Source organism: Pimephales promelas, chromosome 4, assembly GCF_988280905.1.
Source record: "Pimephales promelas chromosome 4, fPimPro1.hap1.1, whole genome shotgun sequence".
NCBI classification, from domain to species: domain Eukaryota; kingdom Metazoa; phylum Chordata; class Actinopteri; order Cypriniformes; family Leuciscidae; genus Pimephales; species Pimephales promelas.
The window spans coordinates 23,949,245-23,974,321 of NC_142772.1; the positions used below are offsets into that span (position 1 = coordinate 23,949,245).

At 36.9% G+C, this 25,077-nt stretch overlaps 1 protein-coding gene across 1 annotated transcript in view; it reads right to left on the reverse strand.

Moving 5' to 3' along the window:
* The window catches only part of iqgap2 (IQ motif containing GTPase activating protein 2), a 56,174-nt gene extending 32,539 nt beyond the window's left edge, over window positions 1–23,635 (reverse strand). Inside the window, exons 1-5 of the mRNA XM_039650080.2 lie at window positions 23,367–23,635; window positions 17,784–17,883; window positions 2,637–2,793; window positions 1,658–1,735; window positions 297–373 (exon numbers count right to left, since the gene is read on the reverse strand). Coding sequence (XP_039506014.1) covers window positions 297–373; window positions 1,658–1,735; window positions 2,637–2,793; window positions 17,784–17,883; window positions 23,367–23,412 — 458 coding nt within the window. The 5' untranslated portion in view covers window positions 23,413–23,635. The remainder of the gene's footprint in view (window positions 1–296; window positions 374–1,657; window positions 1,736–2,636; window positions 2,794–17,783; window positions 17,884–23,366) is intronic.
* Window positions 23,636–25,077: the final 1,442 nt, after the last annotated feature.

Consider the following 25,077-nt stretch of genomic DNA (forward strand, 5'->3'; position numbering starts at 1 on the left):
ACTAGTCACATCATTACCCAAAAAACGGCTGCTTTTCTCAGTGGTGAGATTGCCATGACAATGGCTGCCAAAAGGAAGCAGCAGTCATACATTCTGATGCTCTACAAACCTGTTGTCATAACTAAGAGATCAAGAGACCATGACCACAAAGTAACCGCCATTTTTATAAATTTCAGGTTATGAAACCTGATGAAGCAAGCAAACCTTGTCAGTCCACAGCAAGTAAACATTTTTAATCTGAAGAGAAAGAACAGAATGAGGAGTAGAGAAATATCAGAAGGTCTATAGTACTGTACCTCAGTGCATGAATGCAGTAGATCACCTTAGGCATATTCTTGCGATCATATACATCGGTGGTCTCAGGGTAGAATATCTGAAAGAGAAATAGCAAAATAACTTTTTAAATAAATAATACACTACAAGTACTACTACACTACCATTAAAAAGTTTGGGGTTGGTAAGATTTTTTTTTTTCTTAAAAAGATGATTTGCGGCTCAAGAAATAATTTCTCATTATTATTATCAATGTTATGTGTGGAACTTTCAGTGAGAACACTACTGTTATTTATGTATTGCATTTACATAACAAAACATCATAAAATAGTGTGCATTCATCATGTCATCATGGCCTCCATTATTTTGAAGAACACTTGATTCCTTCTTTTGTGTTTTGCAGAATAAACTCACAATTAATGCCAATGGTTTTGAGATTAGATGTTCAACAAGACTATACACTATAATTTTGCCCATGCAGTATATGTAAACATGATGCCGTTTTACTTCTGTGGCTTTGTGTAATGCACTGCACATTGCACAGTTTTTATACTTCCTGCACTTGAGAGAAACAGAGGGCAAATTCTAATTTACGTCAACAAGTAAAACCATTAGTAAATATACAATAATAACCTTTATGCATCTATCTTATAACAATGGTAACTTTAAACTGTCCAAACTGACAGAATGGACACACATTGTGTACAGGACACAGTTTTGTATCACAGTTTCAGAGGCATCATGCACATGCCCCCTCAGATTTTTTAGTCAAATGGATTTGAATGCAGCTTCCAAACGACTAAATAATCTGATAATTAACCCTTTGAACAGTACGATCACACCGAAACATTCAGTGCGTTACATTATCAACTGATGAATTCAAATCTGAATTTGCGTTTTGGCTGGCACTGAGACAGAGATGGACACACTCAGGGCTTGTCACATTTTACAACTGTTTAATGTTTTAAACCATATAAGGTGTATTTTATGTTTACTTCATTTGAGTGAATACGTGAAAGACTAAATTGATGCAGGACTTACAGACCTAATGTTCTTAATATTCTGGAATAGCAACAGTTAATACATTAGTAATGTGTTCTTGCTTAGATAATTCAGAAAGTATAATCGGATATTATGCTATTGCAGTAATTATTACACTGTAAGCTTAAGTAAAGCTGTATTATAAATAATAGTAGCTAGTAAATATTATTATTTAGGGGTTGGTTTTCCCAATGAAACATAACCTCTCAAAAATACCAAGGATACAGTTTGATTCCAACTTGTCGGTCCTTTGAAAATGCACGGTTATCTTCAAAGCGAAAGGATGGCAAAGATATGTGTCAGTATGTGTGTATTTCTTTAAAAGGGTGTACTTGTGCCTCACCTTGGGCAAACCAACCGACTCCATGGCTCTGAGCCACTGCACAGTGTTGTCTGTGTGTCTGAAATGTAGTCCTGAGTGCTGGGGAAAAAATGTGCAAACAAATAAATAAATACAACAGTAACACATTATTGCACCTTTTTTTTTTTTAACTGAATTATATATAATTCAATTTAAAAAATATGTATTATATATAATTGATTTAAACTGAATTAAATATAAAGCTATGTTCCTTCTGTTTTCTACAGTATGTGCAACAGAAAAGAGCTAACTAGAGTAATGATGCTGGAAATTAATATTTGTCATCGCAGGAATAAACTGCATTTTTAAATGTATTAAAATAGAAAACAATTATTTTAAATTGTGATAATATTTCACAAAATGTACTGTTTTTACTGTATTTTTGATCAAATAAATGCAGCCTTGGTGAGCATAAAATATGTTTCAACTTCGTAAAAACTTACCAAAACCAAACATGTATGGTACCATTGTATGGTATGTACACACAATTTAGTTTAACCAAGTGCTAAATGCTGCAAAAAAAAGTGCTTAAAAAGTGTCATTAGTTAAAGCACAAACATGCCTTATTAATTGAATTCAGCACAACACTGTTGGGTGTGTTTGCATCATTACCTGATTATTTGCATAATTTCATTGAAAACAATACAAATAGTATGTGCAAATAACACTATCAGTGGGCACAATTCAATCTGAATCTGCTATTTCTCCTCCCATGGGAATGAGACATTCAGGATGTGAGGATGTCTGTGTTGCATTAAGGAAAAGGCACATCCTGACAAAGCACTGTAACATACTGGCTCCGTTCACACAGACACAGTCAATTTTTGGGACAAACATCTGTATTTACCAACTGGTGTACTTTTTAGGAGTGTCTGTGTCAATGTAGGGTAACACAGCATTTGTGTGCTGAGGTAAAGAGTTGCTAAAAACAATTTAAAAATAAAAAGTGAAACATTAGAACCTTATAACGAGATTGGTCCCTGTCATAAATCTTCTTCTCTGTCACCAACTGCGGGGCAAAGAACTTGGCCAGTTTGCCAAGGTAGACGCCATTCCTCAAGCCGTTCTCCAGTTCTGTGGTAGGAGGTAGCTGCTCCTCCAGACAGGCCTCCATCCATCTGAAAACAAAAGGTTAAAGTTTCAGCTGCTCACACAAAGACGGCATACTGAAACTTAATAGACTGATAGACAAATAGACAATAAATGTTTTAACTAGCAGGTTTTCTATTACAGTACAATATAAACACTTTCAAAATGACAGCTACCTGCTTTAGCATGCATTATATACTGAATTTGACAGATTTCTTCTGGATAAAAGTGCTTTAGAAATTACAGGTTAAACCTTTAAATGAGTTACAGAAAAAGAAGCGTTAAAGAAAACTAAATCTGAGCACACGATTAATTAATAAACACTTTGCACCATGTAAGGAAAAGTTCAAACTGAAATGCACCATTATGCCTACGGGCATCAATTATTTTTCTCAGCATCATAAAACATGAGTCAATGATATTTTTAAACTTGCTGAAGAAGCAAAAATATAACAATCACAGTACATGCTTATGTAAATATATAGTTGTCACAGTCTTCGTCTGCACTAGCCTGTCTTTGTCATCTGCACTTCACTTCCCAGGATCCTCTTGTTTCCACACTTGAACTCACTTTCTCAATCAGCCCCTGTTCAGCTTGTTCATCTTTATCACCTGTTTGCACCTTTTTATGTTTGATTATTGCTTGTATTTAGTTTGCCTCTGTTCAGTCTGTCCTTGTTGGTCGTTGTTCATGTTATTGAGTTTGTGCGTGTACCCTCTGCCTGCCAGTCTGTACTGTATTGATTTTTGAGTAAAGCTTTGTATTGAAGTTTTTGGACTCAGCCTGTTCTTCTGCCTGCACCCTGACAATAGTTCACTAAATCTTCAGTTTAATAGAAGACTGAGCTTCCTTTCTAACAGCAAAATCAATAAGTTTGTCCTTCTGATATACTAAACTTTTTTTAATTATTATTATTATTAATTTCAGATGTAAAGTCCCAAAAGCTAGTGCAAGTGACAAAATCTCAATTCCCTCAAAAAGTGAAACCAAGATGACCACAAACTATTTAGGTGATATTCTCTCATTTCTTTAAAAACCCAACAAGGTCTGTAATACCTGGAGAAAGTAATCTGTCAGTATTTCCATTCTTCTCAATGTCAGTTAATTGCATTGTGTAAAACTCCCTATATGTTTGCTCAGGTTTTTTGGCCAATAACCTTAGCTGTAAATACCATTTGACTAACAACCATTCCAATTCTGACCAATTGGCAAACAGTTTTTTTTTCTACATAAAAGCTGGTGAAATAATAATTAATAAAAAAATAAAAAAATAAATAAAAAAATCAAATTATCTATCTGAAATAAAGAATGAGAGCCAAAAAGTGAAATTAGTGGTTGAAGTCAAATGTTAACTACTGGCTTTTCTGGCATGAACAGTTATATTACTACAGTCACACTTCATCCTTTGAGGTGTCAACAACATAGAAACTGAAAATTCATTCTTTTCATCACAGGAATAAATTATTATTATTTTTTATTCTATTGAAACAGAATACAGTTATTTTACATTGTAATAATATTTCACACCATTGCTGTTTTAATGCATTTTTATTAAATAAATTAAGCCTTGATAAGCATAAGACTCCTTATCTATGTGTATATATTTTATAATTTGAATTAAACTTTGTTTTCTTTTCTTAAAGTTACACTACAAAAAAAATGATTCGTTTTTTAATGTGCAATAACAACTGAAAATTATACAGTTATAATGATTGCATTACTTTATTATGGACTAGTTCATTAGCCTGCAGTCTCAAAAAGCAAAAAGCATGCAGCCACTTCAGTTCAGTGTTCTAGATCACTGAATCACTGAAATTCACCTGGATCATTCAGCACAAGAAACTACATTTCAAACTGGTTGCTAGTCAGTGACCAGTTGACACAAGTGACCTTTGACATTTTCACAGAAAGCTACATTGTCATGGCACCTACATTGCCGTATCTTTTCTCTTCCCAGAGAGGGAATCTGGCGTTGGGCCCTCTGCCCAACAAACAGCTAAGACAGCTAAGTGTCCTGCATTCATCTCACAAACATGGAGAAGACTATATTTAAAGTGCACCTATTATCCTATTTTTGTCCCATTTTATCCCATTTTGAACGAGCATCTATTAGAATAGGATTGCATGCATCCAAGGTCAAAACACACTTTAAGTTTCTCATAATGTACATTGCAGCATCACCTCTTTTTTCAGTGTCTGAACTCTGAAACAGTTTGATAAAAGGTTCGGTCTCTCAAAACCTCTCCTTTCTGAGAGCCTACGCTGCTCTGATTGGCCAGAGAGCCCAGTCTGTTGTGATTGGTCTACAGCTTACAGCACGTGCCGGGAATGGCATGCCCTTTACTATATCTGAATTTCAGCTCCAGGGGCTTCCTTGTACACACATTGATACAGACAGTAACTATTGCGTCGGTTTTACAGTATCAATTTAAGCCAGAGTCATTGTCCTTTGGAAGTGCGTGCGAAGGGAATTTGCTTCTTGCCATGTCGGCAACACAAACCAAACTCTTCCAGGCCTCAGTTACAACTACAGTATTTGTGTGCGGTTCAAAGTAGACGTTGTTTACATTTACATTTAGTCATTTAGCAGATGTTTTTATCCAAAGCGACTTTCATCTGAGGACTAAATCAAACAAGTCATCGTGAAGAGGCAACAACAACACAAGAATTCCAGATGAGAATGGGCAGATCACTCCACCAGCATGGAAGCGTTAATGAGAATGTTCTGGAGGGTGATTTTGTGGCTCGAGACGTCGCTCATTGATCGATTGTAGGCTTCTGGTAAGGATGTAGACGCGTAGGAGCGAGTGAAAGCAGGAGGGAGCTGAGCCAGCTGATCTGTAAGCAAGTATAAACGCCTTGAACTTGATGCTAGCAGCGAGTGGCAGCCAGTGCAGGGAGATCAACAGAGGAGTGACGTGGGCCCTTTTGGGCTTGTTGAAGACCAGACGAGCAGCAGCAATCTGGACCATTTGTAGAGGTTTAGTTGCACATGATGGAAGTCCAGCCAGAAGAGCTTTACAGTAATCAAGCCTAGAAATAACCAGGGCCTGGACAAGAAGTTGTGTTGCCTGCTCAGCAGAGTATGTGAGCGGAGTGGAGCGGCAACAATTTCCCCTCCACGCTCCAAGCATTATATAATCACTCCGCTCCGGGTTCACCATTTACCGCTCCCGCTCCACTCCTCGCTCACTGATATCAGAAACACCGCTCCGTGTTCGCTCCCCAAGGAAATTCTGAATAAAGTACTTAAGTATGCTTTAAAATCTCACAAAATGTCTCCTCATCATAATAGGTACATAGGCATTTTAAATTAAAAAATAAATAAATAAAAAACAACGTTAGGAGAATAGTTGCAATGTTGTTTATTGGATTTGGATAGTGTGCAAACTTTTCCTATGACATGCTATGCTTATTACAGGTCATCAGCATTATAAATTAAATATCATTACTGCTTTTTGCAGAGCACATTTTGTTTGGAAAAAAGAAAATAACTACGTTTTCATCAGTTATTTATTTACGGGTCGCTACATTTCTTACAGATTCATGCTCATTTAAAATCAAATACTGACAGATAGCCTACTGTATGATTACATTTGTTTGAATGCAATGCATTAGTGAGAAAGCGATTGCGTTGGTGAATAAGTGTTACCTGTTTAAAATGTGCTTTCACTCGATCCAGCCTGATCTCATGGAAGTGTGTAGGCTATCTATAGCACATATTTTATTTCTTATGTGCATAGCCTACGATACGCACTTAATGGCAAGAATGCACTTCACACCCATCCTAACCAAGGGGTTTAGTGTGCTTCATTTGCATGCACAAACAATTTTTTGGCATATAATAGGCACGAGAAATAAAATGTGTGCTATAGATTCGCACTTTCATGAAATCGTGGTGCCCAATCATATTCAGTACAGGCTTGATAACTATAACCTCCCGCAGCCACTCATGTCCATCGGCGTCATCATAACCTTCACATTTTTTTCTGATTTGAGTGATCCATCAGTATCATGCTAGCGTAATGTGTTTAACACGTAAATCCTTACTAAAAATGCAGTTCTATAATGAGCTGTTGGCATGAATTGTCCTTGTGATAGAGCGGTAGTGGAGCGCGCTCGGAGCGAGTGAAAACCACGCTCCGACTTTTAAAAAATCCGCTCCGCGCTCCATTCAAAATCATGCCGCTCCACTCCTTGCTCCGCTCACATACTCTGCTGCTCAGTTAGGAACGGCCTGATCTTCCTGATGATGTGCATTGCAAACCTGCATGATCGAGGTGTCTTTGTAATGTGGTCTGTGAAGGTCAACTGGTCATCAAAGTTTACTCCAAGACGTTGTTCATGGGAAGCTGCAAATTCGTATCAATCCTGACGACTCGTTTTAGGCAGTTCAGAAACTCCATTCATCGACCATTTTGATCTCAGAAGCAGTGCACACATTTTTGACGAACAGCAATGCAACGCATGGCATGAAAGATAATATCAGAAAAAGCATGTACGGACACTTTACAAAAATATCTGTAAATCACCGGAAATCTCTTTTAATGATTTATGGGTCATCTATGCTTAAATATAAGGGACTATAATCAGTGTTAGAACTAACAGATCTGGTTAGGTAAGAAACCTTACACTAAAACACTGAAGAGAGTCAATCAGTAAAAATGCCCAAAATTTGCAAAGTTTTGGTTAATCATCTGTTAAGTCACTCTAGAGTTGGGTGGCTTAAATTAGTTCATTAGCATTTTAGCACAGTCAAGAGTTAGTTAGTTGTGGGGGTCATAGGTGAGGTCATAGGCACATTCTGTTTATTTTGAGGTACAGCACAATCAAGGAGGAGGTACAGTACTTGTTAGTATGTAGTGGGTTACATCATTATTATTATTATTTTTTTTTTTATCAAAGAAACCCTCTCTGATATTTGATGCTTTCTTTAAACGTGCAGCTCTTTAGGTTGATTTAATTAAAGACAACATGACAATGGCAAAGAAAACATTCTGCCCAGACGTGTCAGCAATTCCCCAGCCTCCCACAAAACATGCTCTGTTTCAACACAGCCCATCTGCTAGAGTGCCTCTAAATCACACTTGCACATGATATTGCATCAGTCATATCTAACCAAGATTGTGACATACAGTTTCAGTTCAATATATCATCAATATGTAAGGAGAATAACAGTACAATGTCAAACAATAAATGTGTATATGAGAGCTTGCTATTAAAAGGCTAAAGCAGAAAACATGTTTACATTCTGTCGCCTGATGGAGTTTGGGTTCCTTGCCACAGTCGACACTGGCTTGCTTAGCTGGGGACACTTAATAGTCATCAATATTAATTTCCCTGCACTGACACTTTTGGATGAGAACTGAACTGAGTTAGATGATGACATCACTGTTTTCTGCGGAACTGCAGACGAAATTAACCAATTTAATAACTAATACGGAACTGAATACAAAACTAAACTGACTTCAGCTGAACAGTAGCTATGTTTCCATCCACCTATTTTTATGCGCATTCTCATCTCAAATGCTGGATGGAAATGCCAAAATGTGTATACATTCTAAAAATATGCATAAAAAAACATGCGCTCAATTGAGTTGGATAAACTTTTTATATAAGAAAACGTGCAATAAACTTCTCGATGCTTTTAAACGTACCCATTTTATTTATTTTTTGTTGTTAAAAGCTTGTATAAATACTGTTAGGTTGATGCAGACACTTTTTGTTGATGAACCCAACAGTTGTAAATATTGTATATAGACCAAACCTGAAAGTTCTAGGGAGTGGGTGCAGTTTTTATTTTTGTAATCCTATGCTTTTCTCTTGTTTAAAGTAGAGAGGGAGTCAGGGAACTATTTTGTTGTTACAATACTTTTCATTTCCTTACGGTAAGTGTATATTGGGTCCCTAAAGTTACAGGTATTTTTTTGTTGTATATTATTTTTTGGCTTTTCCCACTCCTGAAGTTATGTAACACTCCCTATACTTGTGTAACACCAATAAACCTTGTTGTAACACATTTCTGTTATTTTTGGTATGTAACTTTTGGAGCCAAACATTTGCTTTATGTTAAAGGGGTTATATAATGTAATTTTCATACAAGTTCATTTGATTCTTTTTACGGTCTAAATGAAAAGTTTGTAATACGCTTTAAACCTTTCACACGTACGATCACACCGGTGTGACCAGTCTTGGCTGGTCCCTGGAGCGTACGATTACACCGGTGTGAAGATGGTTAGTACATCACGTGATCATCATCACGTGAAACTGCTAAATTCAAATGTGCTTTCGCGCGTTGGCTGGCACTAAGCCAGAGATGGACGAACTCAATGCTGTCATATATCACAACTATTGAGTATTTTCAACTAGTGGTCGACCGATATATATCGCCACGGCCGATATATTGGCCAATATTTGTCATTTTTAAAATATCGGCATCGGCCGATAAGTTTTTCTGATTGGCCGATGTGTTGGAAGTGACATTTATTACAGACATTTATTTTGACGGGTGGTGCTGAGAACACCAGCGCCTGAGAACATAGCCTGATCGGTGATCACACAGTGCTCTTCATTAGTCTACAATCTCTGTCAGTCATATCTAATACTTTGTTTGACAGAACTGGGGGCTTCAGAACTGGTAATCAAATAAAGTAAATCGTATGTGGAAAAAGCAATGCGTTTACTTTTATATTATTTGTAACAGAAAAGGCAAACAATCAGCCAAAATACTTTATCATTTAATGTTACCGTCAACATTCAGCAAATGCGGATCTATATCATTTAAACAAATCTCTGAATGTCTAACACACATTTAATTTCACAAAGCTTGCTGATTTAATCGAATCCAGCTGTGGTATCTTGTGTGCATTTGTAGCCAACAACTCCTGTCCAACAAGTCCAACTCATGTAAAGTTGATAATTCTGCGAATGACTCCAATTGCAGATTTCGAACAGAGATGGCGACAAAGAGGAAAAAACACCGGACTGCAGCTTTAATATGACAGAGGTCTTTTACTTTAAATGAACAGCACTGATAAAGAATCAGTGAAACAGTTCAGTTACCATACCATTGTAGAAATGCCTTACTTGCAGATCAAATTGTCACCCATGATTAATGAACTCAATATTAAGCTGTGACATAAAATAAGCAGTGTGGGGAATGTTACATTAAAAAAAGTAATTAGTTATAGTTATGCCTGGTTCAGATTACACAATTTTTTTTTTTGTCGATAGCGCGTGTGATGTCATCGAGAAGGCAAAACTCGTAGCGAGTGACTTCCTGGATTACTCGGCATTGCCTTTTCAGCGTGAGAAATACACGGTGTGGCGTGTGAGTGTGTGAACTGGTTAAATTGCGTGTGTCTCACGGCCATTGCGTGAGACTTGAGGACCCTGCTCGAAGAGGACAGTATGGACTGTCAAATCCTCCAAAGAGAACTTGAGGTAAAATATTGTTTTCTTATATATTTTTACTTAGTTTTAACGTTAGCACCATCGTCTCTCTTTAGTTTTGTCTTTTTTGGAAGTTGTATGTGGAAAAGCTTGTGCTCCTATTGGTCAACCTCACACATGTGACGGAACCGTCGTGGACGACCGTTAAAAAATTAAACATGCTAGTCTTTTTGTCGTGAAGCATCACAGACGCGACGTAGGTTGTCACCCACTATGACACACTATATGAGATGATACGATCGAATCTTGCGTCCCGAAGCCCGTTGTCGTTTACGAATCTCCACGACACCCTACGTCAAATGGATCGTGCCAAAATCGGGCTAAAATCATGTAATCTGAACCAGGCATTACTGGTTCCAAAAAGTAACTGAGTTAGTAACTGAATTACTCTATAATAAAAGTAACTCGATACTCTTTAATCGTTAGTTCGGTATTAAATAAGAGATGTTTTGAAATCAAGCTGAGCGCTTGTGTCCGCTGGTATTAGTGTCATGGATACAGTCTTCTCTTGGCTCACACGGTCTTCACTCGGTGGTTTATTTTTCACATTTGATTTAACAGTTTTTTTTTTCCCCCTCTGCCATCATACCCTATAAGAAAGAACAACACACTTATTCTAGGTCGTGACCACTATTTGTCAGGACCATTATTGTCAAATACGACAGACAGTTAGTATACAGTTTGGATTGCCGGTATAGTTCTGTTCTGGGTGAGAACTCCCTTGCGCATCCATGCAGCCTAGATAAATAAGAGCAGGCAGCAATAACCCCCTTATGGTAAATAGAACAGAACAACATAATTCGAGAATTTATTCTGATTCAAGAGGAATCAGAATGCCAAATCCTGACTGGATGAGAGGAGGAGCTGGGGATGGAGGAGTGTAATTAGCTCCTGAGAAAACAATAGCTGCTGATAATACTGAAGGAGCTTATACAGTATATGTATACAGTGATAGCATCGTATTCCTATAGGTACATGTGGATCAACTGAGAGTCAGCTGATGCGAGCTTGACTAACGTGACCTGCCAGAACAGAATATATATAATGTGTTCAAAAATATGTTCTGAATGGCCATCAGTGAAGAAAGATGTTTATTAGACTACGGTACCAGAACGAGCAAACTAGCCTTTGCTAAGCAACCAAATCTTCACCCCTTGGAAGTATCAAAGTGGTCATTTCCTGGGAGCATCATTTTAAACTTACTTGTCAAAACAAGTATTTATTAATTTAGGTTCAAAAGTCAAAAAATTTGATATTTTGAAGAACGTTGGTAACCAAACAGTTTTGAATTCTCATTGACTTAATATCTACCAACATACTACAAAATATCTTGATCTGTGTGGTCATGTAAATGAGTAAGGTGAGTAAATGAAAATGTTTTTGGGTGGATTATCCATTTAATCTGAATAAATAAATAAATAAATAAATAAGTGCACCTTTTACAGTGAAAATGAATGAGTGTTGCTGTATGAGGATATGTGGCAGCCCAGATCAGAAGAGGACTATCCGGCCGTTGTGCACACCTCTCCCTGTCCCCGCTGCTCTCTACCAAACAATGCAGCCATCTGTTACACTGTCTAAGAGAGATCTGACTGTGTACAGCATTCAGAAGACACTTTTTCCTGTGATTGTTAGGCTGCAGGGGTTCAAACCGAAAGAAACATTCAAAGCTCTTCTCCAAACTGGCAATGACTCATGATAAACAGCTTTGACTATGCTGCTAGAACAGTTTAACAAACTGTGCATTTAAAAAACACACTTGAGGTAAGTGCTCTGACAGTGAAACTACAACACACTGTGGGATAATATTGCTTCAGCTGGGGAAGGAACAAAGCAATGGACCAAAAATATCTATTTGGTCTGGTAGTTTGCTGTCAGATAAATAAATGGACTGAGGCACAGAGGTCAATATTTTCTGCCATGACTTTTCACCTATTTTTCTGATGTGTGTGTCTAAAATGGTACTGAACTGTCTGGAAACCATTACCTGTACGAAACACGGGGTACGTGTGTTGTGTCTCCTTCATTTAAAATATGTATAAAATAATTATTATATACTGACACCAAACTTATGAACTTCCATCTTTCTCAATTCAAGTATGCCTGTTAGCAACACAGAAAATAGCTGGCCAGAGACATTAAGACGGCCACCAAGTTTTGCCTATTGCGTTGCATAGTAAATTAAAATGTCTTTTTCAGTGAATGGAATTATGACAATAACACATAATTTGCTCTATTCTCAAATGAAGAGTTATGGTTTCCCATTTTCCAGACTTGGCAGACAAGAAGTGACAGTATAATCTGGAAAGATGAGAATGGAAAAAAATGTTATTGCAGCACTACATTAAACTCTAAAAAAAGTCTATAAACTTAACTCAGGGAATGAGAATTATAAACCGCTAAAAAGGAGACAATGATCTAGAAAAAAAAAAAACGTATCAGATGTATGATAGACATGTTACTCACATAAATCTGCTGTGACTAATGAGGTTTAAGGGACTACACAATGACTAAATTAGAATAGGAAAAAGTCTCACAACTACTGTAGGTCCCCCTATCTAAAATAAGGCATTCTCTGTTTGCCTAAGTCAGCGGGTACAAAGTTTCCCAGTCACAGTGCTGGAAAGGGGTTGGGATTGTGTAAGAAGGTATGTTTGCAGCTGCAACAACAGTCCAATAGATATAGAATTAATATATAATTATATCAATTATGCAGATCAGTTCATAGCTGTATAAAAACAGTGATGAGGTGATGAGTTCAATTTGGGGTCCGGGGAGGCCACAACAGCATGCTGAGGGGTTTGAAGAAAAGTTCGGAGAAAACTAGTGTTAATATATATATATATATATATATATATATATATACACTCACCGGCCACTTTATTAGGTACCCCATGCTAGTAACGGGTTGGACCCCCTTTTGCCTTCAGAACTGCCTCAATTCTTCGTGGCATAGATTCAACAAGGTGCTGGAAGCATTCCTCAGGGAGTTTGGTCCATATTGACATGATGGCATCACACAGTTGCCGCAGATTTGTCGGCTGCACATCCATGATGCGAATCTCCCGTTCCACCACATCCCAAAGATGCTCTATTGGATTGAGATCTGGTGACTGTGGAGGCCATTTGAGTACAGCGAACTCATTGTCATGTTCAAGAAACCAGTCTGAGATGATTCCAGCTTTATGACATGGCGCATTATCCTGCTGAAAGTAGCCATCAGAAGTTGGGTACATTGTGGTCATAAAGGGATGGACATGGTCAGCAACAATACTCAGGTAGGCTGTGGCGTTGCAACGATGCTCAATTGGTACCAAGGGGCCCAAAGAGTGCCAAGAAAATATTCCCCACACCATGACACCACCACCACCAGCCTGAACCGTTGATCCAAGGCAGGATGGATCCATGCTTTCATGTTGTAGACGCCAAATTCTGACCCTACCATCCGAATGTCGCAGCAGAAATCGAGACTCATCAGACCAGGCAACGTTTTTCCAATCTTCTATTGTCCAATTTCGATGAGCTTGTGCAAATTGTAGCCTCAGTTTCCTGTTCTTAGCTGAAAGGAGTGGCACCCGGTGTGGTCTTCTGCTGCTGTAGCCCATCTGCCTCAAAGTTCGACGTACTGTGCGTTCAGAGATGCTCTTCTGCCCACCTTGGTTGTAACGGGTGGTTATTTGAGTCACTGTTGCCCTTCTATCAGCTCGAACCAGTCTGGCCATTCTCCTCTGACCTCTGGCATCAACAAGGCATTTCCGCCCACAGAACTGCCGCTCACTGGATGTTTTTTCTTTTTCGGACCATTCTCTGTAAACCCTAAAGATGGTTATGCGTGAAAATCCCAGTAGATTAGCAGTTTCTGAAATACTCAGACCAGCCCTTCTGGCACCAACAATCATGCCACGTTCAAAGTCACTCAAATCACCTTTCTTCCCCATACTGATGCTCGGTTTGAACTGCAGGAGATTGTCTTGACCATGTCTACATGCCTAAATGCACTGAGTTGCCGCCATGTGATTGGCTGCTTAGAAATTAAGTGTTAACGAGCAGTTGGACAGGTGTACCTAATAAAGTGGCCGGTGAGTGTATATACTGTATATATATATATATATATATATATATATATATATATATATATATATATATATATATATAATTGGGGTTAGTAAGATTTTTCATGTTTTTAATAAGTCGAAAATACAGTCAAAATAGTAATATCTTGAAATATTAACATTAAATTAAATAAATATAACTTGAATAGTAGTTTAAAAAACTTGAATAGCAGTTTATACAATTAGTAATTCATTAACCTGAAGTAGAAATGAATTAGAAATTATTGTGATCATTATATTTAATTAAAATGAAATAGACAAACGCAAACATATGGTTATAAAAAATAATAAAAACATTTTACTGTGTTTTAAAAGATACAACTTGCCAGGTGTAATGACGTCTGAGAATATTAAGCCTCTAACATCTCTTTACAGCTCTTTACTGAACTTCAAAAAAATGTTTTCACCCAAAACCACCACACTAATTGGTCTAAAATCTGCACAGCAGGCATCAAATATTTAGCGAAACCTGTGGGCCTCTAACGGTGACTCCTGACGTCTCAATGGAACACAGGGATGACATGTTACTCCATTACTAACAAGCAGATTAGTGACTAGCCTTATAATCCTGATCCAACACGACAGGATTCCCAGAACAGAGGCTTTTCATTAAAGTCGTGGCCAAAACTCTGCTGCCAAGAAAGTCAGGATGTGTAACTAACAACTGATTCATTAATTCATTAACTTGCTCACTTTCCTCTGATTGTACAATTTTATCATCCTGTCATCAGACAAACTGAGCCGAATTTTTAACTATTATATTGAGAAATGGAAAAAAAATGTCCTCATCTCAGAACAATGCACATTGCAATACTCCCTCACATTCTTTCATGCTTTCATCAGATTTGGGTCAAGTTCTCAGTGATACAAATGACTGCTGATGCATTTAACCGCTCTCTGTGTCTTAAAAGTAAAACGAGTCTCAATCCTCACAACTGGAAATGTGCTAGCCATGCACACACTATGCCTGCTTCATAACCTGAACATACACCATTATTAAAGCATCTGGGATCAATAAGATTTTCTATCTTTTTTTTAAAGATATTAATACTTTTTTTAACAATGATGCAATATAGTTCAAAGTACTGTATCAGTACAGATGTTACTTAAATGTTGCAAAATATTTCAAATAAAGGCTGTTTAAAAAAGAAAAAAAAACTTTATATTCATCAAAAAAATCTCACAAAATATATTAGGCAGCACAACTGTTTTCAACATTGATAATAATAACTTTTTCTTGAACTAGAATGATTTCAGACGGATCATGTGACACTTAAAAATGGAGTAATAATAATTTCAACTTTGAGAAAAGTCAACTTTGACATCACAGGAATAAATTAAACTTGGAAATTATACTCAAATAGAAAATAGTTATTTTAAACTGTCATAATATTTTACAATATGAATATTTTTACTGTATTGTTGATCTGTAGCCTTAGTGAGAATAAGGGACTTCTTTCAAAGAAATAAAATACACTTTAGTTGCACATGGAACATTGATTACTGTGGCCCAACAAATGATATGCCTCTAACCCTCCTGTAAAAGGTATTCCAAGCCTATTTATTTTTCCCATCCTGTTCAAAATAATATTGACTAATCAGAAATAGACTACAATATCATACTGATAAGTTATCACACTGTGAGCACAACCACATGTTACAAAACACACCCTCTGAATAGGGCAGCACGATTTTGAAGAAAAAATGGGATATACGATAACTCGTTAAATAATCCGCTATTTGATATGTGATGCAATAATGCTTTAAGTGTGTGAAATAAATTTAAATTATATTTAGGCTGAATATATTTAAAGTGATAGTGCACCCAAAAATGAAAATTCTGTCATTAATTACTCACTTTCATCACTCAACTTTCATGTTGTTCCGAACCTGTAACACCCGTAAGGCGGGTACCAGCAAACATTCAAAAACTTTAATAATAAAATAAACACAAAATGAAAGTAAAGAAACCACTCTCTCATGGACGACTGCCGCCACCACATAATAAAACAAAACATCAAATAAAACAGTCCAGGCCTGGTCCTCTCTCATTCTTAACGATTGTCACTCCACCTTTTATGTCTCCGCTCTTCTGTGAGGGATACGAGACCGATGCGTCGCACAGGTTTCGCTCATCAGCAAATCATGCCACCAGCTTAGTAATACTTTAAATACATTTAGCCTAAATATATAATGAAAATTTATTTCACACACTTAAAGCATTATTATTACACTCCGATTGTTTTTCTGTACGTTATGCCCAAAACACACCCATTACTCATCAAGAGAATAGGGACAACCCTTTTAGATCATGCGCTGTGCGAGCCGACCCTTTTTTAAAACTTTTAAAAGTGGATTCGGACATGCCTTAAGAGCAATTACGCCATGCGCTTAAGACCATGTGTTTAGATTGTTAAAATAGGGTCCATTGCATTTAATAACATAAAGGGATAGTTCACCCACAAATTACTCACTCACTCACCCTCCTTTTGTTAACAACCTGTGTGAGTTTCTTTCTTCTTTTGAACACAAAAGAAGATATTTTGAAGAATGTTTCTAACAAAACAGGCAATAACTTCCATAGCAGTAAAAACATACTATGGAAGTCAATGGTTACCGTCAACTGTCTGGTTCCCAACATTCTTCAAAATATCTTATTTTGTGTTCAAAAATTAATACAGGTTTTAAACAACACGAGGGTGAGTAAATAATGACAACATTTAAATTTTGGGGGGAACTATCTCTGTAACTTCATGTTAGCATGTATGTAACAGTCATGTGTCCAGTTTACTCTTTGCGTCAACCTAAAACTCAGACTTTTTGTAATGTTAAAATCATGCAGTTATCGCAAGCTGTTGCAATATGCATATCATGATATACAAATTTGTGATATTCCAATAATTCTGATACATCGTGCAGCCTTACCTCTGAATAATACCTCACTTAAGTTCATGTCCATAATAAATCTTTATTTAAACATTTTACAGTAGAAAGACCCTGAGTATCAAAGTTACTGTAGTCCATATGACTCATTTGAAGAAACCATATAATATTTACCTAATCTTCCCTTTAGCTTTTTTAAGTTTACCCAAAGTCTGCTAAGGGAAAATCACCCAGCAGCCATCTTTGAAACTCCTCTCTGCCAGCTATTTTAGTCATGAAAGTACAGCTCCCATTTCTGTGAATGAGGAAACCTTCATTTTTCAAGCTGGAGCAGCGTGTGCAGTCAGAAGCGCACATCTCAGAGCATTGACTTATTCTATATCGACCGGAGCTTCTAAAGGCAGCTGCAGTGATGCAATAACTGTACCAATAGGCGATTGGCTCTTTTATTTAGAAGGCGGGACTTATTCTGCCATAAAGTCTATGGTTTACCCAATATTGTATTTTTATCTGGTCCCATGACAATGGCTCAGTATGTAGGCTATCTGTGGCGTGAAGAACTTCTACTCACTGTTTGGCTTCCTCTAGGTGACAAAGGTATTCATATGCAATATTCTGCCTCCTCCTCTCGTCCATTTCTTCCGCCGACAGCCTCTCATCGTCCACAATGGCTGTAGGATAAACAAAGGAAAATAACAGTTGGAGAATGCAAGAATAGCTTTTTTCCATACTGGTGGAATAACATCAGAATGCTGAGAGTGCCATTTTCCTCTCCAGTTTAATCAGCCAACTTTAGCACAGCCAACACAACAGCCACTAGACACACTAGACAAAAGGCATTGAATTAATCTGATGGTGTGTAGCCAAGTTCCATTCTACTGATTATATTTTATTCAGACTTTGTGTGTTTCAGACAGCTGTTGATTTAAGTCAAACTGGAATTAGATTTTAGCAGCGTGAAATGGAAAAAGTGCTCAAGCTATTTTTTATGAAGGTGAGAAGTGAATCAGAAACACACCACACTTAAACCCCTATTAGATCAACTAGACAAAACACTGAATGTGTGTGCAAGCTTGAGTCATTTTATACAATATACACAAGCAGAAATAATCAGCATCTCTTTCATCACTGTCAGCGGGACATGAAAACATCAGGAAGTGACGCCTTTTCGAGAAGCGGCTGTCAGCTGTCAGTGCATTACGAAACCATTTGTGGCTGACCTTTACATGATTGCTACTACGTTTCCTCCTTCATCTTCAGCTCACAACACTGCCGAGTTCAATGCAATCGCTTTATTTCTGCTAAAGCAGAGCTGACATCATTTACACATGACTTAAGCTGGTCACACCAAGAGGTTGATCAATCCTCACTGTCCTTGCTCTCAATTTGTAGTGACTCAAAAAAGTCATTGAAGACACTTAAAATCATCATTGCATTGATGAGCATCACTGCATTAGATACAAAAAAATCTAAATCAAGTGGCATCATCTGAAAACAAATGATACTACTAGGTCATACCGTGTCAACTCAACCAGAGGTCCCCGGCTAAAAAGTTTGATTTTGATAATCTCTTTTCTGGTGAAAGATATACATAAATGAAGAAGAATATGCCATGAATGAATATTTACTAAGTAATCCACTATTTTGAAGAGGGGACTTTGAGTAAATTGTTATTCTACACATTTTTGGTAGTCAAAAAACAAATGTTGGCCACATTTGTACAACCGATACTTTTTTTATTTTAAAGAGGAATGTCTGAATAACAAAATATGTTAAAACTATCGAAGTTTCTTGTTTCCCTTTATCAAAACAATTGCATAGAACATTCTTGTCCGAGTACCATAAATATTATTTTTCCATAGTTCTTCATAAACTTCTCTTTTGGAATCTTCATTTTAAAGCCCTTATGGTTAAATCCCAGAGATATGGAGATCTCAATGTGACTATGTTCAATGTTGAATGTTACCTATTTTCACTGGTTGAAAACCAGATGTAGGTCACCATGCATGCATGCAGCAAATAATACTTATTGTATTTAAAGAATAATCTCTGAAAAACAAATAATATGAAAAAGTGAAATATACATATATTGTTTCCCTATTACATTTACTTGTTATTTAATCATTTATAACCATTAAACACGGACACTTACTGTACAAACACTCACCAACCACATGATGTAACCAACACAATCATGTCAAAAATCATGCTAAAATCAGGACTGGATTTCAAATATGTATTCTATTTTGAAAATGTTTGTGAAGCCCTTGTTTGACATGTGACTAGGGTTGGGTATCGTTTGAATTTGAACGATTCTGATATCTGATTCCGATTCCTTGTTTCAATTCCGGTTCCTAACGATTCTCGATTCCGATTCTTTTAAGACCCAGATAGCAAACTGACATTGAATCAACGTGGAAACATGACATCGAAACAACGTTGATCTGACATTGTTTTGCTCATCGAATTAACGTTGAACCAACGTCAGACGCGTCATTCTTTCAAAACTAACGGAAAATCAACTTGAAATCAACGCGTTGTTTCAACGTTATGAAAGCAAACCAATTTTTGATTTCATTTAGCTTTGAAGAATGCCGCGTCTGACGTTGGTTCAACGTTAATTCGATGAGCAAATCAACGTTGTTTCAATGTCATGAGAGACGTCGTTTCCACGTTGATTCAATGTCAGTTTGCTGTCTGGGGAGGCAGGGTCAAAAAAGTTAGCTAACCTTGCTAACCAACGGCCTTTCTGAAGGAAATAATCCTTTCTGAAGGAAATACTCCTTCTGTAAAAATACTCCTTTTGTCACAAATTTTGCATTTTGCCGAGATTTCGTTATTTTTAGAAAAGTGAAGCCACACTTTGGACCGCCGACGTAATCTACTCATGTTCGACTCGCGCGGTTATGCCAACACTTCCGGTAGACGCTTCTTCGTTGGTGTTGTTCAGCGGTTTCTTCTTCCACTCGGCGGACTGTGAATATTGAAACTAGGAATCGAAATTTTAACTTTTGAACGATTCCGGGAAAAACGAAAAGTTAGTCTCGGTTCCAATCGATACTCGATTCTCGATACCCAACCCTACATGTGACCCAAAACATTAACATGACACACTTACAGATCAACTGTCAACCATTACAAGACCATCTATGAAAGCAGCACATAAATCCAATCAGTTGCATTTACCACAGAGTTCATGACTGATTCTGAGAACCCTAGCAGATGTAGTGGCACTCGCGTCAATTGGTTTAATAAGTTATTTGATTATAAAATCGCCCATCCCGTGACTGAAATATATGGTGTATCACCACAGCCTGGTGGAGCCCAGGTGAAACATCAATAAAATAGTAAAATATGGCATTTATAATGACTCTAAGTGAAGTAAGACACATCCTTTCCCAAAAGCAAATGACAAAGACCAGTTGATTCAAAAAGAAACCTAAACACACCTAAAGAGAACTTGTGATGCTCTAACACACAACGAGAAGCTCATTTTAACCTCTGATAAGATCAGACTGAGCACAAGACTGTCTAACTACTAAGTGTTTTCACAATCCTCACTCATCTAGTAATAATTAAGCTTGCTGACACACGGTCACATGCTGGCCTTTGTTCGAGTAAATGAGATTCAGTCCACTTAAAGCAAACAACACTGCAAATTTCTCACCCTGTCGCACAGGCTCAGGCTTGCCAGTTAACCTCTGTGGGGATTCATTACGTAGGTCAGCTTTATTACCTTAAATCTGTCCCACAGACAATATCTCAATATTGTGAAAACATGGCAACAAAAGTGGGTCCTCATAAAGCATCTGTGCATAATCAAAGAACAATCCAAAGGTCACTTGAGGGTACATCAGAGATTCAGGAGCCATGGTAATAGATGCTACTATTCTAAAGTTGTGGTGTCCCTAAGATTTTTTATTAAGAAATTAAAACTTGTATTCAGCAAGGATGCTTATTGATCAAAAGTGATAGATTATATACAGTATGTTATGCATTATACATTATAAATGATGTCCTTTACAAATTCATCAAATAAATTTGAACTGTTTTCAACACTGATAATAATAATAATAAATATTTCTTGAGCAGCGAATCAGCATATTAGAATCATTTCTGATGGCCTATCTCAAAAAACATTCAAACATCTTAACACTTTTGAACAGTAATCTACATTGTGCCAGTAACCGCACCACACTTATAGTGGTTGTGAGGGGAACATCTCTTAGTAAACTGTGGCCATCCAATCTCTCATATCAATATGTGTCACAGCTACTGTACCTCACATGATAATGAGACTGTATGGCATTTCAGTTTCCATTGCTCAATACGATGTCATTTCCTGTATCCTGCACAGTCCTCAACCATAGGGTGCCATCCCTTGTGATGCACACTTTGACCCAACCATTTATCTTCAAACAAACGTTATGCACAGCTTTTTGAGTTAAATGCAATATGAGAATGTGTTATCACAAAAAGCAATTAATAACAAAAATGCTAATACCCTACAGTAGATAAATCAGCAGAATGAAACCAGCAGCCTCGTCAGCAGTTTGGCTGGAATGTGATCTCGGTGCCAGTGTTGACACGAGTTAAGTAAACTTCATTTAAAGAGTCGACAAAAAGTGCTCAAGTAGGCTACATCTTTCAACCTTGATTTGATATGGTGGAGTTAATCTCAAACTAGCAGGTTCTGATACACAACCAACTAGTAGTTCAGACCAGAATAAAATGTGTGCTACGCAAACAGCATCTTGAACATTCTTATTTATTCTAGATCTACACAGCATAGACATGTCTTGTCAGCATGCCGCAATGTGTGTGTTTAATGAAACCTGCACAGATAAACTCCTCAAACAGAATTCCTCAAATATCTGAACTGTACAGACTGTTAGGTGATTTTACAAAGGGCAGAGGTAATGTTTAACTGGAGAAAACTATCATGGAGCTTCTCTTTGCTCAGGCCACAGCATGAGATCTAATGCCAAAAATACACAAGCTGAGGCAACATACCATCAGGATATGTCAGGAAAAGATCTGGGATCTAGCTAGAGGACAAAATAGTTGCATATTTATAAAGACATTTTGGTCCGTCATCATTTACTCAACCTAAATTTGTTCCAAACCTCTTCTAGTATGTGTACTACTATGGAAGTCAACGAGACCAGAAACTGTCTGGTTACTGATATTCTTCTAAATATCAGAAAATCGGCTGAATGCATTTGAAAACGGTGAAACTCAACTGTTTAACTCTGGGGGAGTTGTAAAATGAGCCTATTTCCAAAAAAAGTGGAGTATCCCTTTAAGGGATAGTTTTAACAAAAAAAAAAAAAAATCTGTCATAACTGTTCTGTCAACATCACTCTCAACCTATTTCAGACCTGTATGAGTTTCTCTGTTCTGTTGAACACAAAATAAGATATTTTGAAGAATGTTGGTAATCAAAGTAGGCAAACTATCCCTTAACTTTGAAGAAATAAGAAATACTTATTTTATGTATTGTTTCCATTCTTTGACTAAACTCTTTACCAACCACCAGATCTGCATACCAGTTATTGAACACAGAAATAATCAGTATTGTTTGTATATCAATCTTTCATCTCTAGATAAAACTTGCCTTTGTGTTAAAATACAACCATTGAGAGGCCTTCAGGGGTAACTTCAATTGCACATTTCCAACACTCTACTGTAAAAAAAGCATGTTAATGTAACCTGTGATAAAAGTTAACTGGCTATATTCGAGTCCAAAATATGATTTAAAATCAGCAATGCATTAGGTTACAGGTCAGGTAGAAATAGAGCATAAGGCAAAATCTACATGCCTTATGTCTGACATTTTAGGCTACTGTATGCTTCGAAATAATTCAGAATAATTATTGAGAAAATATTTTGTAAAACATAATAATAATAATAATAATTTAAAAAACATAATATTTTATTTAAAAATGTATATAAATATCTTTCTTTTTTTGTTCAGGGGAAATCATCCAAGCTAACTATAACAGATCAATGATGTCAGATTAATGTTCCAGGCCAACTGTCATGGACATCGGGCACTACAGTAAATTCACATTCAATTTATACTCATTTCGTTACAAAAAATGAATAGAATAGTTACATATAACTGACATGAAATGAAGTGGCTCTTACTTACATCCATATCGAGGTCTGATAGAGCTTACGCCGTCTTCATGGTACATCCTGCTTCTTCAGAAACTCTACTGAGCCTCTACCATAAACTGCGCGAGGACTTTCTCACACTTAACTTACTTCAGACTTCTTTCTCAAAAGAGCAAAACAAAATCTACACCTTTTGTCAGCATTGGTGCGGAGAAAAGCGCCGTACCCATTAGCATTGAGAAGCTTTCGTTTACTGCGTCTCTTCCTTTGCCTGTCAACCTGATGAAACCCCCTGTGAGCGCGCGCTGCAGCTCTGAAACTGACACTGAATGACGCGGCTCCACCTGCTGGCGCGTGACACATCTGGACTCTAACACTTATTTGCACTTATTTTGCAACATTGCCCCCAACAAGTGTTTGGACACTTAAGCTATACTTAAAAGTATGAATGAAATTGGATTTTAAAACAAAACGTAATCAGTTGATATAAATAAAGATGGAGCATAGCTATAACAAAAAGCAAAAACAAAACAGTTCTCTATAAATAATCAAACAAACAAATAATTTCAAGGCTTTGAATGATAAAACGATATTTATAAACACCTATTGTTACTGTGTGTGAAGTACACATACCAGGCGACTGACTTAATAAGAAAGAAAAAAAACATGGGACATGATTATAAGTCATTGCAAACATGCTCTGAGGGAAATCTCAAGCATTATTTGTGCAGACGCCTCCTGGTTTTATATTATGTTTCTAATACAATGATATACTGTAGAGACATATCTAAGTGTGACTTAAGTGTTCAAAAAAGTGCACAAATACTTCCAATTATGGTTCATAGCCTATACATTTTGGCCTACAGTGTTTTTGAATGGTATAATTTCATAGACGCTGCTTTATTTTAATGGCTTAGATTAAACCAGGATTTGGCCTTAAGACATTCAAGTAGGTTTTATAAACATGCCTTAGAAAAAAAGAAAAAAAACATTACTGTGTGCATCTTGAGACAAAACAATGGCACAGATAGGCCTAGGTATATTTTAAGATATGTCAGTGCAAGTTGCTTTCGGTTAAGACTGCTCAAATGTGCCTTTTAGTCTAGGACTAGGTTTAAGTCGAGTCTGTGAAACCAGAGGTAAATGGGACAGATGGACTTACATAAACTAGCAAGGTGTGCTGACCAGACCTCCAGCAGATGTCAGTGTTGTACTACATTTGAAGATATAATCCAGAAAACAACATAAAATGAAAGTGAAAGCATGGGAAATGGCATATTTTGTCAATAATAATATTCTCTCTATCCTCACAACGTTAGTGACCCCCCCCCCCCCTTTTTTTTTTTAAAGCACCTAGCAACAAATTTAGCAATTTTTAAAATGTATTTAGCAACTTTTGGAAAGTGACTTTAATAATTATCCAGAGCCATATAGAGATACTGTAAATGTATATTGAATCTTTATTCTTTAAAGAGAATCTGTTTATATGGCTCCGGGACTTTCCAAACAGCACACAGCAAGGGCATGGTGAGCTGTAACTGCTTATGTCAGGGCACCAAAACTTCCAATAGAAATTCAACTGCAGTAGCCACCATTAAACCTGAAAAGGGCAGCACTCAGAACTCATATGTTGTAGAATTAAAACACTTTTATACCCAAATGTCAAAAAATATATGTCAAAAAAGTACTTAAATAAATAACCAGCATTAATAAAGCCCCAGTCTTAGATCATTAACTAAAAAAAA